The 16,511-nt window shown below is 40.3% G+C and overlaps 1 protein-coding gene across 1 annotated transcript in view; it reads left to right on the top strand.

Moving 5' to 3' along the window:
• Positions 1 to 16,511, top strand: part of Grin2b (glutamate ionotropic receptor NMDA type subunit 2B) — a 398,278-nt gene that overhangs the window by 340,553 nt on the left and 41,214 nt on the right. Inside the window, exons 7-10 of the mRNA XM_076852688.1 lie at positions 10,548 to 10,750; positions 11,534 to 11,705; positions 11,993 to 12,146; positions 15,595 to 15,720. Of these exons, the coding sequence (XP_076708803.1) occupies positions 10,548 to 10,750; positions 11,534 to 11,705; positions 11,993 to 12,146; positions 15,595 to 15,720 (655 nt within the window). The remainder of the gene's footprint in view (positions 1 to 10,547; positions 10,751 to 11,533; positions 11,706 to 11,992; positions 12,147 to 15,594; positions 15,721 to 16,511) is intronic.

Genomic DNA, 16,511 nt, shown 5'->3' with positions numbered 1-16,511 from the left:
TGAGCAAAAGACAAATTTATCATAAGATTACTGCATTGTCTCGACAGAAATCATCACAGGAATAGGGTTAAACTTCCAGAAGAGCTATAAACCAGGACTTTTTTGCTATTAGATATTTCATCCTTCTGTCATTTGTAATTACTTTTTTATTTCCCCTGGCTTTGTTCATCTTTCTCTCCATAGACCAGTTTCTCTGGAGGCTACAAAACATGGTGGACCAGAGCTTCTGAATTTTACAAATATAGCTTATGCTACTGAAATGGTAGTTCAAAATTGACACTCTTCTTAGACTTAAGGCCAGAAATTCCAAGGATTTGACCCAGCCAATAAGGTTCCCCACCCCTCAACCACTCACCTGTGAGTGGGTCAGGAGTTGGACCAGAAGATATAACCGCATGACTACCTCTGCAAGACCACAGGGTTGGTGTTGAGGAAGGAGAAGTTCATAAGAAAAGGAGATACTGAACTAAGAAAAGGGATAGGGAGAGAGAGTGAGTAAAAAGGGAGAAACAGGGATGGATGATTGCTAAACAAACTGTAGGCATTTGAAACACAGAATTTAGAAGTTCATATAACAGAGCCAACAATGACAAAGCCAAGATTCAAATTAGGCCTTTCTGACTTTAAAGCCTATGCTCTTAACTTCTTAACTAACATGACATCAAAATAAAGTAAGTAGAGTGGTGAATGAATACATACCTGCACACATACATCTGCTTCATACATATAGGCATAGATACCAGTAAAGACCTTGCCAAGCCAACACTTGAATCTGGGAATTCAAGGGTCAGAATGGTCTGACACTACACACTTCTGCTCTATCCTTACAACTGTCATTTGAAGTTCGAGGTAGAGAGTAATGCCAAGATAACCTGATGACAAGAAGTGTCAGTGACTGAAGCTGGTGGCCCAGTCCCCTCAGCACATGAAGACAGCATCCCTAAAGCCCACCCATCATCCATCAGTCAGCCAGACAGCATCTCTGCTGAGCTGTTCCAAAGCAAGCCACAGACTTGAGCATGGTGCCCATATTCACAGCCAAGTGCTGTAAGAGGAAGTTGATGCAGAGGGAGAGGGACTAGCCTTGGTGTTGTTTGAGAGATCAGTTACCCTAGGCCTACATGCCCCAGAGGATGACTTAGGACCAGTTGAGGTGCCACAGAGGAGGGTCTTTCTTGGGAAGAAGGCACACTGTAGGAGAAGGTAGAGCTCAGCCATGAGTAACTAAGCTCCTATAGGTCCCAGAAGGGACTCAGAATTGGCTTTCAGAAGATGGGAGTCCAGGCTAGGGAAATTTTGAGCCCATGAACCAAGAAGACTGATTAGATAAGACACTTTAGGAAAACATGTTGATTCTCTCATCCTATGTGAGTCTGTTCAGCAAACAGTTTACAGAAAGCTATTACATAAAGAAATCCATGTCCTTCTAAAAACATCTACCTTGTCCCAGGGAGAGGTTCATGAGAAGCAGCACCTGGCTCAGTGGGATTCTTCTTATTCAAGCCCTTTCATAAGTACAGAAGGGTAGGAGCATTTTTATTTCTGTGACTTCTGATTCTGCTTACAGTGAAATGAAAATATTGAATGAAACTAAAAGAATTGCATGGAATATCCTGACATTATGAAACAAATTGAGTTAAAAGTTTGAGAAGTCAGAGCTTATTTAGTATTTTCCCCTTGCCACTTAGAGAACGTTACGCCCATTTAGGAGCTGCACTATTACTGTTTATTATAGTAGTCATAGTAAAATAAGAGATGAGAAAAATAATAAATACTTGCATAAAATATGAGCCAGGCATGGAGAGGCTAAATAAGCCTCCAAGGTTGCACAGCTTGTCAGCACCCTGCCTCCTATTGCTACCTGCTACCACTCTGCCTGTTGGCCCCACCCTGCACTTTAATTGTCACTTGCCATGAACCTTTTAGACACAACCACGAGGATAGGAGGCTGAAATAGACTCTCCCCCTCATTCTTGGCAACATGGCATTGGTGAAGGAGGCATGGGCTTCTAGAGCTGAATAGATGAAGGATAAAACCCAGATCCCTCAACAAGGTTCAAGGTTTTTAGTCTATATTGTGAACAACTAACAATACCTACTTTGGGGGGAATTAGTGACAATTAAATGATATAACTCTCTGAGAACTGCTTGGCGCTGGGCCTGGTCCATAATAGCTATAATTACTCTGATATTATCACATCTCTGTTGATGGTGTTATCTGAAATGACCATAATTGCTGTCTGGTGCCAAGAAAATCAACAACTTTTGTTCCTAGCACCTGATTCTACTCTCTCTCCCTGACTGTCCCATTCCTCACTCTCCAGAGCAGGAGACACCAAGGGAGGGATAAGTGGAGAACAGGGATTACCCAGAGGGCAATGGCCAGCAGCAGCAGTGGCTGTGCACAGCTCTCCAGGGAACCCCCAGCTCTCAGAGAGACAGGGGTCAGCATCTGAGGTCTGGAATGACAATTGAGGTCTCCATGTCATTTGGAGAGTCACACAGGTCCTGACAAGAATGGCCGGTGGGCCTCCCTTTGGAGTAGTGCCAGAGCTGCGGGTCCCCAGTTTAGTGATGAAATAGGCCAAAAGCAGTCATGGATCAAATTTAAATATGGAAATTGTTTTCAAACACATTTTTCAGCTGCTAGAGTTCTGAACCTAAACGTCACTGAGTGTGCAAATGATTAGGAGAAGGAGCGTCAAGCTGTGCTTGTGGCCTTGTTAGATATTCACTGCGGCAGATTGTGCCATTATACTTACAGCAATTCATGCAGAACTGGGTCTGTGCAGGGCAACTTCACCATCAGGAAGGCCAAAGACAGACAGAATGAAGGAGATGCCTGGGGTACAACATTTCCCCCTTCCATCCTTCCCATGGAAGAACACTGGGGTGATATGCAGCAGAGACTTTGTGGAGAGGCTAATGTATTTTTCCCCAGTGACATCAGTCAGTAACTTACTGAGAACACACTTGTACAAACCAGCGCAAGGGACAAAAAGAGGTAAAATAATATAGTCCTTGCCCTTGAGGCACTTAAAAACCCATTTGGAGATGTGGATTTGCATATCAGAATAAAACTAACATTTTAATATGATAGTCAAAGAGAGAGATTGACCCACAAGATTGTTAAGGAAGATTAAATAACAGACTTATTTCTGGGCTTGGGTGAGCAGGAATTGTATTAGGGAAGTGGTGATGCCTGAGAAGGGCCAAGAGGGGTGCAGAGCATTCTCTGGAATGCCTTTAGGCCAGGGAAGGGGTAAAGAGAGGAAAGCTTGTGTTAAACAGACAGAGCACAGCATCTCTCACACAGACGGAAGGCAAAATGCTACATGCAAAAGTATCCAAAGAAAGTCTAAAGCAGGGCATTTCAAGAATGGGTTAGATTTCTTTTTAAAGTAGGATTGAAAACCAAAGTCTCTTTTAAAAGGGCAAATAAAATCTTGTGCATAGAAAAAAAAAAAAAGCCAAGACCCAAAGAGTCAGAAGCAGAGGAATATTTCCAGTATGTCTGACTGATAAAGGATTACAATGACACTATACCAGGAACTCTTTCCCACCAATAGATAAGAAAGACAAACAGTGCCATTGAGAGTGGGTAGAGAATGTGACTAGGGGGTAAAAGAGGAAAATCTAAATGGCTAGCAGATGTGGGGAAAGTACTTGAGCTCACTGTGCATTGAGGAGATGAAAATTAGAGCAGGAAGAGCCCATTCTTCATCCCTTAGATTGGCAAACAGTTAACACTGAAAAAAAGTAGGTGAGGATGTGTGAGCAAGGAGCCCCCCTAAGCGTTGCTGGCTGACAGCAGTCCCAATTGCTGCCAACATGTATTCTAGTGATATAAAGGACATTTTAGAAACATACATACCCTCTTTCTCTGTTGGTTTTACAACTTGAAACTGATGCTTAGGCTGCACCAAGATATTTGGTTATTCTTTTAAATATCTCAAATATTGATCTGTAGGGGTATGGCTGAGGAAATTGAGGTGCATTCATCATTATGGGCTGCTGTGCTGCTATTTAAAAGAGATCTGTTGTCTGATAAGTTGGAAGAAAACTTGTATCATGAAGTGGGTAAAGCAAGTGGTAGAGAAGTGTGCATATTATGATTTGATGTGGGAAACACACACGCACATGTTCACTCACACACATCCCTTCCTCTGTATCTGTCTCAGTATTTTGAATTGCTATTAGAAAAGAGCTGACCATATACCATAATGTTCACTTGGTTACAAAGGACAGGGGAAAGGAAGGGATGGATACTGAAATATCAAGATTGAGCAAAATGAACTACTATCATTCACTCAAACTTTAAAAATCCTCACAGTTAAGATGTGTAGCTATAGGGGTGAAGAAACCCAAGTGCACTCTTTTCCTTAGATTTCTGCCACTAGAAAGAAGTCTCAGACTGCATCAACATGTGGCTGGGGGCAGTCACTGGCTTCAACACCTCTTTGGGGGGAAAAAAAAGGAATGCAGCATTCTGCTGCCTTGCAGAGACTCTGCCTGTCCCTTCAGCTTGCTCAGGGAAATAACATGTAGCTTTAAATTTTGCATTTTAAAAGTCAGATGAAGGCTTAAAATAAGCAGCAAGTGTTTTGTGTTAGATCCAGATGTCATCTCGAGCAAGAAACAAAAACGCTTTGATTTTTGAAAAATAACCTTTGACGCCTAAAGAGGCTCTAATAAGTGCTTTTGTTGCAGGATCTTAAAAAATGACTTTCTGTGCAGATGAGAGAGGCAGCCCCGGGGAGACTGATGTCCTTTGCTTATCTGTGCAAGGACTACTGCAGCTGTGATGCCTGCCCAGGTCCCCATCCCCTCCCCATAATGACATGACCACTCTTCCCAGGGTCCCTGTCTCCCTTCCCCACAATGACATGATCATTCTGCTGTGCATGTTCCCTGTTTGTGGCAAAGGGACAAACTCAGAGCTTTCAGAGAGGAACAGGGTCCCTGTGGTCTTTATGCATGGCCTTATCAGGGTGCTAATTGATGTCAGTTTCACTGGTGGTAATGGAGATCTGTTAGCAAAAAGAGGACTTTGAAGTTTACAATCACCACAGATTGACTCCCCAGAATTTTCATAAGAGGAGGCTCATGGGCCACTAAATGTGCTTCCAAGGAGAACTTCCCAGCTGAACAGGTGCTCAGCCTATACCAAGAGAACCAAAGCAGAACCCTAAAACATGACTGTGTTTTTCAGAGAAAACTAAGCAGAGATTTTTTTTCTCTCTCTCTTGAGAAGGATGATTTCAATCCTCAAGAGATCCTTTCAAATGTTCAAATGGCAGATAACTGAATTTTTTATAGACAGATGTTTCTGTTAAATGTGCTTGAGGTAATGATGTTTGTTTAGTGTTTGTCTCCAAGGAAGGCAGAGTGCTTTACAGACACTTTCTTCATTATTTTTTAAGGTTTTATTTTTTCCTGATTATATTTTAATCTTGACTATAAATTCTTTTTTCCATTTTTCACACTGGATTGTCTCTAAAATATCTGCTGTTAACCTCATTTCCTACTACTCTCTGCATCTTCATGCCATTTCAGACTCTTGAGACAAGCATTCAACACTTTTCCTCTCAGAGTCTCAGGCCTCTTTTTTTTTTTTTTTATTTACTATTGTTCATTGCTCTTCCAAACTTTTCCATTTATAATTTTTTCACCATATTTCCTCCTCCTCCTTGAAACATCTTGTTTTCTACATAAATATGTCCCTTTTAAAATCAAATTTCAATCATTTATCAATTATAATCTGCCTTGCTCTATATTGAATCTGAGGAGAAGCTTGCCTAAAATGCACAAGGTTCTGGTTTTGATCCCCATCACCACAAAATAAAGTAAATTTAAAAAAAGAAAGAAAGAAAAAAGAAAAAGGAAAAAAAGTGGCAGGAGTTGGGGGGGGACAGAATTGGAGGTAAATATCTCAATATTTCCACTAAGATGAGTCCTGTATATTGGTACCATGAATCTGTCTATTCATCTACTATTCATAGTAGATTTTATTTTTTTTCCCCAAAGTTTCTCCTTTCAGTTTTCCATGAATTTGTTAACTTACCCCCTCATGGAAATCATCCTTGAGGAAAAAAAGAATCATGGCCTAAGACAAATGAATCTTTTCCTTTCTTAAGGAAGTGACCATAGGAGACCTTCTTGGTATTAGACCTTCATGGTATTAGGAAATTATGTGGAAAGCACTGAAGAAACCCACTCACCCATTTTTACACATGAATAAACTGAGAATAAGGGATTTAGAAATTTATCCACTACCTCTGGAATATTTAGAGACACATTTAGAATTTCATTTAAAAAATAAGTCACCTAGAAATTTTTTTAAAAAAATCATTATAGAAGGTGGTTTGGCTGTTCTGGGCAGTGGCAAGCTGATAAAAGATTAACAATTGGAAGTGAATTGGACAGAGGAAGCCCTGATGGACCTCTGTTGTTTGCCAATTTTATGGTGCTAGCACTTCCAAGCTACCAACCCAACACCATTGAACAAGGACTTGGGGAGGGTTGAGCACAATCCAGTTGGCTGTCAAGACTGTTAAAGATTATCTGACTTGAGTGAGCAGTCTTTAAGGAGAAGGAGAACCAAGCTAATGCAGTGGGTAAAGAACTTTCCCTAAGGAGTTACCACTGAAATTTCAAGGCCCAGCCCAAAGATAAGGGTCTCTGTGAGGCTTTTCCCTAATCTTTTCAGTAGTGATGACTTCTATCTGAATGCCAAAGTCCTGGTCTGTTCCTTATAAGAGGGTGATTACCTTAAGCCTAACTTGATATTATTGTCAATAGACAGTGTCTTTCCCATCTAGTCTGTCCTGGAAGGCTATTACCACATCTTTCTCCTTCATTGTCAGAGAAGCAGGGCAGCAAAGTAGATGTTGCCCAAGCTCTGGAGTCAGGTTCTCAGTTTCAAATTCTAACATTGCTGTGCTCAGTACCCGCTTATCTTGAGATCTCGGGAAAACTGGCAAAACCCTCTGTAGAAATGAGACATTAATTGGGAGTCTGTCTCAGAGGTATGATGATTAATGAGATCACTGGACAAGTTCAGTGCCTAGCACATCTAAGTGCTCGCTAAATGTTACCTGGTATTGTTATCTCTAGCACACAGCCCAGTGCCCAGCACAGTGTTGGTGTGCAATTATTGCTGATTGGGCTGAATGGATATGAGGCAAAGATATGATCCAGCTAACTTGGTAGTAATTGGGAAAGAATGCACTAGAAGAGAACTGTGTGAACAAGTTATTGTTGAGGAAATGAGAATGGTGTATTTAATAAGCATCTGTAGATCACAGAATTATGGGATGAGAACCCAGTTTTCCTGCTGTGATATGATGAAAACAGAGTAGGGTAGAATCACCTGTGCCCTCCCTTCACCCCATGCACTAAACTCTGTCTATAAATACACCATGTGATTATTGTAATAGCTTTTATAGACTGTCGTTGATTGAAATATCTCCTTTTCAGGACTGTGCAGTTGTGTTTTAAAAAATCTAAGTGCTATTCTTTAAGCACAAATACTGTTAAATTTTATTCCATTTGGTTCAGTCCATTATTCCAGTTAATTCGTATCTCTCCCAAACTTGCTTTAGCAATGCATTATATTTTATATCCTCTCTAACTTTGTGTTGTCTGCAATTTTGTGAGCATGACTTCTATTTTGTCTTACAAAACACTAACAGGCCACTTCTAAGAATGGTATCTCCTTAGGTTGTCACTAAAGACCTCTTTTCGTGTTGGCCTTGGTTCATTGAACAATCTTTTCTTTTCTTTTTGGATGTAGATGTTTGAAACTCTTTTCCAACCTATGAAAGTATTCAATAGTCCATGTTGTAGTTCATCTTGTTCACAAGAATGACAGGAGAAACTTTCCCAAAATGCTGTTTGCAACATCTTTTCTCTGAAGATAGTCTATTAGAAAATAAACTGCAGCTAGTATGTTGCAATCTATTCTTGACTAACCCATGTTAGTTGTAATACCAACAACATCTGAGTTGAACAAAAGATTCATGAATTAAAATAGTGATATCAAGGTAGATAAGGTCCAATGCACAGACCTGGATCACCCAGGTGAAATGGCTGCACAGCTGAGAGCAGTGAGAGATCATTGAAAAGTTTGAATATAAACTGTACAATGACAAAGTTGTGTTTTCAGAAAGTCATCTAGCAGCAGTTCACGATGGACTTGGGGGAACCTTGTGTAATTTGGCATCTTCCTCAGATAATTCAGAATGGGCTGCTGGACCACTTACTCTGGGCTAGGCTGGTAACAATGAAGGCAGAAAAATAAATTTGGATTTAAAAGGGGAAAAAAATATCAAAAGTTACTAGTAAGCCAATGTGAGGGGAATTAAAAATAAAATAAAATACTAGTTTAGGGCTTGCCAACGTTTTTTTACATTGTTGAACACGCAGAATATATTACTGGTTTGGCCACAGGGGCAGATATGGTTCCTTGGGAATGGAGGTGAACCAACATCATGGATCCCAGTGTAGGTCTCCTCTCTGCCAAGCTCCACTGGAAGAGGGCATTAATATCTGCATGTGTCTCAGAAGCCATTTGGAAATTTCTTCTTTAGAAATAAGTCATCTTAGCAATAGAAGGAAAAACAGGGAACAAAGCAAGATCAACAGTACAAAGAAGACTACACAGGGAGTCCCTACCTTACCATTTATGTTGGCTTGACTTATGGATTTTCAACTTTATGATGGTACAGAAGCAGTGTACATTCAATGGAAACCATTTAGGATCTCTTCCAGGGCTAGCAATATGTGTACAATACTTTCATGAAACTGGGTAGTGGCAGGGACCTGCAACTCCCAGGCAGCCACAAGAATCACAAGGAGAACTGACCCTGCAGCCTGCTGTACTGCTAAGCTCTGATAATTTGTAGGTTAGGGGTACTAAATGCATTCTCAACTTATGATATTTTCAATTTAATGATGAGCTTAATGAAACATAACCCCATTGTAGGTTAAGTTGCAGCTGTATATATAAAGGAAAGCCAAACATTTGGTTCAGTGCATAATTCTGAACAAAGAAGCAAAATTTCATTTACACAGTTGGATGAAAACCAACCCATACCAGGGTTAATGCCAGAGAAAAACTATGCAGGTGCCAAACAGGGCAACCCAGGACACTCAATCACTGCCCATGTTGTAACAATGCAATAAAACAAGGTAGTATCTACTCAGGCCTAATTTGAGTATGGAAGTCATCATGCCATGGGACAAACTGGAGAGAGGAGCTAACCACACCTGAGAAGGTGTCAGGTAGAAACCTAAGTGCAGACAAAAGCAGAAACAAAAGGAGTTGGAGTTTTGCATTTATAGAGAAATCCATGCCTATTCGCTTGAAAATTTAAGAAGTGCTGTCAATTCATTGCTTTTTATTGATTTCTGTAGTTAACTAAACTAAGTAGTTTGTAATTCTGGTACCTCACCTATTTTTTTTTTTTTTTTTTTTGCATTCTGCACAGAGGAAATCATAGGTTGGAAAAATGAAGGGACTTGTGATTCCTAATTCTTGTGATAATTGAAGATGCTAGTTATAGAAAAAATTTAAAAGTGTTCCCTTGATCTCCATTAAACTCAATGGCACAGCGAGAACAAGAACCTACAACAAAGTCATGTAGATTCTATTGTACAATAGGAATGAATGGCTCTCAAAACTGAACCGTTCATTTAATTATGACTGGCAGCACGATCACCATGTGCATGATTTGGGGAGCATCCACCCTTTACTTTAGAGTCACAAGAATGGTATTCCTGGTTATATAGCATACAGGCCAAATGTGGCAGCTCACAGAGAGAGCTATGTGAATCATACCAATGCATTTCTGCATTGACCCATGAGATTATCACCAGCCCAACAATATTCCCTTCTTCAAGTGAGCTGTGTCTATATTCTTTCATCCCAACTTATCATTTTATTCCAGTTCAGATTTATCTAGTTTTCTGCACAGTTCGTCACTGGACCTCCATTACAAACCAAAACACATTCTGCCAGCTCATTTGCTACAGTCATTCTGTTGACCTTTCCAACACTCTTTTCTGTTCTCACTATCATGTTCTTTATTATGGTTAAGTTTAAAGAAAAAAAAAAAACTGACAGCCACACAATCCAGAAAATTGGCATGCTCCCTGCACTTGGTACAGGCTTCAGTTTCATTATTCACCATACAGTGTTGTAAACAGTTGTTTACATTTCTTACTCCTTTATTCAGTATGAGCTTGATAAAGGACAGAATGATGCTGTTTTGAGTTATGGGGCTTAGCAGGGTACCCACCACATAGTAGGTCCTTATTTAATGTTTGGTAAGTGGGTGAGTCAATGAATGTATTGCCTTTCTTGGTTTGGGACACAGTAGTCTCCTTTTGAACATATGGTTTAAAAGGGATTCTCTCTATTACATACAATACTTAAATCTGTTTGCCTTCATTGAACAGCTTCCTGGGAAGATTCAGACAGTGCTGGGGGAAGCTGTATATGTCGTGGCCAGTGGTTTCTGAGTCTTTTCTTTATCCTTGTGCAGGTGGGGAAGTGGAAAGACAAGTCCCTGCAGATGAAATACTATGTGTGGCCCCGAATGTGTCCCGAGACCGAAGAGCAAGAGGATGACCACCTAAGTATTGTGACCCTGGAGGAGGCTCCATTTGTCATTGTGGAAAGCGTGGACCCTCTAAGTGGAACCTGCATGAGGAACACAGTCCCCTGCCAAAAACGCATAGTCTCTGAGTATGGCACCTCCCCCCGTGGCTGTGGGTAGCATGAAAGAGTCAAATTTGATGCAGTTCTTAGCACCTGGCAGGCCTGGGACCTGCAGCAAGGAATGAATTGGGCACCATGTCCAATTTTCAGCTGCTAATGAGCTGCTGAATTGCTGGCAGCCCTGTGGTCTGATGTCTGGTTCTGTCCAAATCATAACCTGGGAGAATGACTGCTAGGCATGCTAAGGGTCCTTTGGCCTTTCCTGACCTCAGGGCCTGGGATCTCAAGGTTATAGAGATTTTGGTTTATTCTTGGTATTGAACTATATTTTCTTGGGCCAGTATATCCCAAAATTTTGATATTTAGAACCATTTCTGAAAATAGGTCAAACTAATCCATGTTGTTACGAGTCAGGATAATGATTTTCTTTGGTGAGGGTAGGAAGTGCCTGGAAGGGAGAAAAAGAAGCCCTTTAGTGGTAACTTTTCTGTACCTGGATTCAGGAGCTGGCTGAAAGGGTGAATTTAGTGTATGAAAATTCACAGAACTGAGCCCTAAGGATATGTACTCTTTCCTGATGTGTATTGTACTTCAAAGGAACATTAAAAATTGTGAGAAAGCACGGCTCAATGTAATGAGATAATGAGAATATTGCAGTTCTGGGATCTGGTTTATTTCCTCACTCAGGTTTGATATAAATTGTGCTGTGAAGGGTGGCCTGCTTTAGAATTGGAGTTTTAATGACAAAGAATAATACTGTGCTCCTTGTACAAAGCCTTGCTTTTGTTTTTTGTTTCTTTAACTGGCTAGGAATAAAACAGATGAGGAGCCAGGATACATCAAAAAATGCTGCAAGGGGTTCTGTATCGACATCCTTAAGAAAATTTCTAAATCTGTGAAGTTCACCTATGACCTTTACCTGGTTACCAATGGCAAGCACGGGAAGAAAATCAACGGCACCTGGAATGGTATGATTGGAGAGGTGAGTGTCAGAAAGTAAGGGCCAATTCCATTTTTCATTTATTTTATTTCATGTAAATACTTTTTTTAATTGACTTTATTTTTTAAATACATGACAGTGGAATGCATTACAATTCTTATTACACATGTAAGGGCTCATTTTATGAATTTTGTAAAATATGAAGTGCTAAAGAGAATGCACTGTTCCCACTGTACGAAGAAAATCACTGATGGGCCATGAGCATTTTCCTCACGGTGGCCCTTGCCTTCCTGGGTATTCTAACCAGAACTTGGTATCTTTCTCCTCAGGTGGTCATGAAGAGGGCCTACATGGCAGTGGGATCGCTCACCATCAATGAGGAGCGATCAGAGGTGGTTGACTTCTCTGTACCCTTCATAGAGACTGGCATCAGTGTCATGGTGTCACGCAGCAATGGGACTGTCTCACCTTCTGCCTTCTTAGGTAAATGATGTGTCTGCTGGTGACAGGAATTGGAATAAGGAATAGTTGAAGGAGCACATGGCCAGGTTCTTTCAGCCGGGAGTTGGCTTGCTAATAGCTTAACTCATCTGGGGACTTCATTTTGAGGACATCAAAATTGATTATTCTCAAACCTGAAAGCTGAAGAACACCCAGAATAATAGAAAGGCATAATACTGCTTCGTAAGAAAACACTTCTGCATTGGTCATCGGAGGCCTCCATGGGAGTCCTTTTCTTATCATGTAGTCACCATCTGACCTTGAGCAAATTAGCTGCATCCTGGGACTCAGTTTCCTTAGCCATAGAAGGCATTTCAGCTAGCCTCTCTCTGAGGCTGCTCCTGCTCTAAAAATCTCTAATTCTGGATATCACTGAAATACCTACTTATTTTTAATTATCTTCAAGAATTGAGCTCAGTGCTACCAAAAAAAGGTTTTCTGTTGTCACATGAATTTTCTGAGGCTTTTTTCAGCCAGAACTGATCTGATGCTTCCTCCCACCCCAACCCATCCTTCCCCTTATCATTCTCTACTTCCCCACCCTCCAGCATCACTTAACTGTCAAAAGCCTTAGATGTGATATAAGACTAGGTGAGATAAGGCCAAGTTTTCAATTATATGAGGTGGTAGGTGAGCTCATATCTCATAATTTTTGCAGGGGCTATGGAGCAAGGGGGTGGGAAGTTAAATGTCACCTTGAAACAGAACATCGGACTAGAAGACAGGAGCCTGGTTTGGACATAAACAAGCTGTAAGCCCTTGGTCAAGTCACAATCACTCCAAGAGATGTGAACATATTTAAAAGGAGGATAATTGAATAGATAATTGAATAGACAGTGACTGTCATTTCTTTAAGCTCTATCCAAAAAGAATTAACTCAATTAATGTAACACTAAGTAGAATTATAGGTTCCATAGATTTTATATAAATCATTGAAGTTTCTTAGTTAATCTTCTTATTTGTAGTGGAGCAAATTCTGACTCTGCTGGTTTTATGTGAAATGTTATTTCACATAAAACCAGCAGATGTTATTAGATAACACACACCACATGCATTAATTCTCATGGCTTCTGGATACAATTTATTTGCATTTTTCCTATTTGAGGAGATTGGAACATTAAAAGATAAAAACAAAGTACACTCTAATTCTAACCACAGTTTCTGAACTGGAAGAGTCAAATAGCCCTGGAAAGACAAAAATGTTAGGCAAAGTGGGTATTGTGTGTTTTTGGATGAGAAAGAGTTAGTTGCTGGGTAAGAGAACCCAAAATTTATTCAACATCTAATATGTGATGTGCCAGGCATTAATCATGCATGTTTGGTTATAATAACTCATTGGCACTATAATTATATCCATGTTATGGCTTAGGAAATGGAATCTGAGACAGGGTTAAGTAATTTTTCCATAAGTTTCTCAGTCCAAAACTGACAGATCTAGGATTATGTCCAAGTATGTAGCCTTCAGAGCCTGTGTTCTAATCCACATTTGATCATCTCAGAATTCCACCCCTAACCCCGGAACCAGTGTGGTAGGCTGGTAAAGATGCAAAATCATACAGTAGAAAGAACACAGAATTTCTGTCTTGAGAACGTCAGTTCATAACCTAACTGCCACTTTCTATGTAAGAACTTGGAAAGTACTTTGATCTCTCATTCTTGGTTTACTCTTCTGTAAAATGGATAAAGTAATCCCAAATGAAAGGGTCACTAAAAGAATCATGCATGATAGTAAATGGCGAAAGTGCTTTGTAAATTATAAAGGTTAATATAGGTGTTTGTTGTATTTTTTGGATATAAATTTGCCCTGGGATTAATGGTGGCAGGGCAGGGGGAGTGGGGAGATCACAGAATCACAGAGATGATTCTTTTACTCAGTTATTACCCAATCTTAGAAATAGTGAAATCAAGGTGGGATTAGAGTCTATACACTATCATATAGAGGCTTTGAATTTTACTTTCTATGCGTAAGTCTGACTGCCATAGAAAGGTTTTGTATTTCACAGTGGGTATGTCAAGCTCTGGGGCTTTATCAAGGTTGTTTTTAAATTGATTAAGTGACCAAGCTTTTATAATTCTTTTGGAAGTACAATAGTAAATAGGTTTCAGAGGAAAAAAGGTACTTTCAAATTTTCAACCATTTTTCCCCTTTCTCAACTTTATCTTTATTAATGATTTGAAAGATGAGGAAAACAGAATGTTAATTCACTTAGTTATGAGTTTACAATGTGATGTGACAGTTAAAAAGGCCAAAACTATTTTGAGACACATTTGAGAAAATATTGCATCATGGGAAAGAATAGCAATTGTCCCTTTGTCTCGGTCTTCCAAGAGATGGCTTCTGCAACACAGCATTTAGTGCCTGGACACCTCTAAGCCAGAGAGAGTTAGCTCACCTGGAAGGGGTTCAACAAAAATGATTAAAGATAGTAAAGAAAACTGTGTACAACATTCTTACTATCTTGCCTGGTCTTGTCCCAACACTGTCACCTGATAATAGGAGATAGATTGTGATTATGAATCACAACTTATTCAACAACATGTCAACTATTAAATTCCTTCTGTTGCAGATACTGATATTAATGTGGATAGAAGTCAATGTTAATAAATAAAATGTATCAGCTGGCCAGTGTATCCCAAAATTTTGGTGACACATGCCTATAATCCCTGTGACTTGGGAGGCTGAGGCAGGAGGATTGCAAGTTCAAAGCCAACCTTGACAACTTAGTGAGACCCTGTCTCAAAACAAAAAATGAAAAAGTGCTGGGGCAGTGGCCCAGTGATAGGGTGACCCTGGATTCAATATTCAGTAGCACAAATAAATAGAAAAAAAACACATCAAAATGGGTTGAAAAATCAAATCTAGATGGAAAATTTAAGAGGAGTGATACAATGGGGTAGAGAGGATGGTTATTATTGTACATAATTAATACTGAATTAATTCAACTCTGAAATAGTAGCTAAGTCTGTTGAGAATTAATTTGGCTGCAAGTCTCAGAAGCACTGGGGAAGGATTTGGCAGGCCTCCCCTTTGTGGTATGGACATATAGATGAAAACGTAAACCAAGCCAGTCCAATATGATTCAGTTGTAGCATATACCATATACCATACTCCTTCTAATTATACCTTTTACTGAAAGACTCAGATATGGATCCAATAGTAGCAGAAACTCTCTCTACAAACATTACACGGTACAAGAGCATGAGGCTGTGCTCCTCCTGTGCTTGGAAGAAAGCAACCTTGACATGCCGATCTGGGGGATGGATCTGTCCAGGCATGTTTGATTTCTCCCTAAACCAGTCCCTGGATCACGAAGGCACACAGCACACTTGTTTCTTGTTCTCCCCAAATATTTGTTTGCATGACCAAGTGAAATAATTAGCATCCGTTTGTTCTGTTTTGACCTTGAGCACTGTTTTCTTTCCCTTCCAGAGCCTTTCAGTGCTGACGTATGGGTTATGATGTTTGTGATGCTGCTCATCGTCTCAGCCGTGGCCGTTTTTGTCTTCGAATACTTCAGCCCTGTGGGTTATAACAGGTGCCTCGCTGATGGCAGAGGTAAGGCCAGCTGGAACCAGTGTTTTTCTAGTTTGTAATTCCAATTCTCCTTACCCCTGATTCTTCCCTGATCCGTATTCTTCCTAGTTTTTCCATTTCTGGAAAAAAAAAAAGAAGTCCCTCAGTCTTCTAGATCACCAAGCTGGTGACACTTTAGAAATACGCCAAATAAGATGCTAGTTTGAATTTCTGTGTCCCCCTTATGGTTCACATCATTTCTAAGCCCAGTTCTACCCCTAGGTAAATGAAAGGGAAGAGTGATGGTAGAGGTGGGTACTCTGAAAGTGTAACAGGAAGCTTTCGATGACTCTAGGCTGTGGACAGTCTGTTGGAACAGATGTAACTAACAAGACAGATTGTACCCACTTATTAAGGATAGGAAAAATAGGTTGCCCCAAGGTAAATGCAGGTGATTGTGACTGGCAGAGTTCCTCAGAGCCAAAGGATCACTACCGAGGTACAGTATCTCTCAAGCATATGGTCCTAGATCAACGTCCCTTTCCAGCGAGCATAGGAGTTGGATGTGTGGAATGAAATGGGCAGGGTAGACCAATTCTCACCCACAGCTACAGTGGATGGGAGCAGGGGGCAATTTCCTGGGTAGGTAGTTCCACAGATGAGAGGGCTACCCAGATGTTTGAAGCACATGTACTTTTTCAAAGTTTTCTAGATTTCCAAAGGAGGATATGGGATTCCTGTAAATAGCTCTTCTGAAGCTTCCTGAGAACCCCAGGATTAAGAAATAGTCTATCTTCTCTGAGTTTTATCCTTCTAGAATGTGTCTGCTAACC

Source organism: Callospermophilus lateralis, chromosome 4, assembly GCF_048772815.1.
Source record: "Callospermophilus lateralis isolate mCalLat2 chromosome 4, mCalLat2.hap1, whole genome shotgun sequence".
NCBI classification, from domain to species: Eukaryota; Metazoa; Chordata; class Mammalia; order Rodentia; family Sciuridae; genus Callospermophilus; species Callospermophilus lateralis.
The sequence above is the reverse complement of the archived record's forward strand: the minus strand, read 5'-3'. Positions and strand labels throughout refer to the sequence as shown.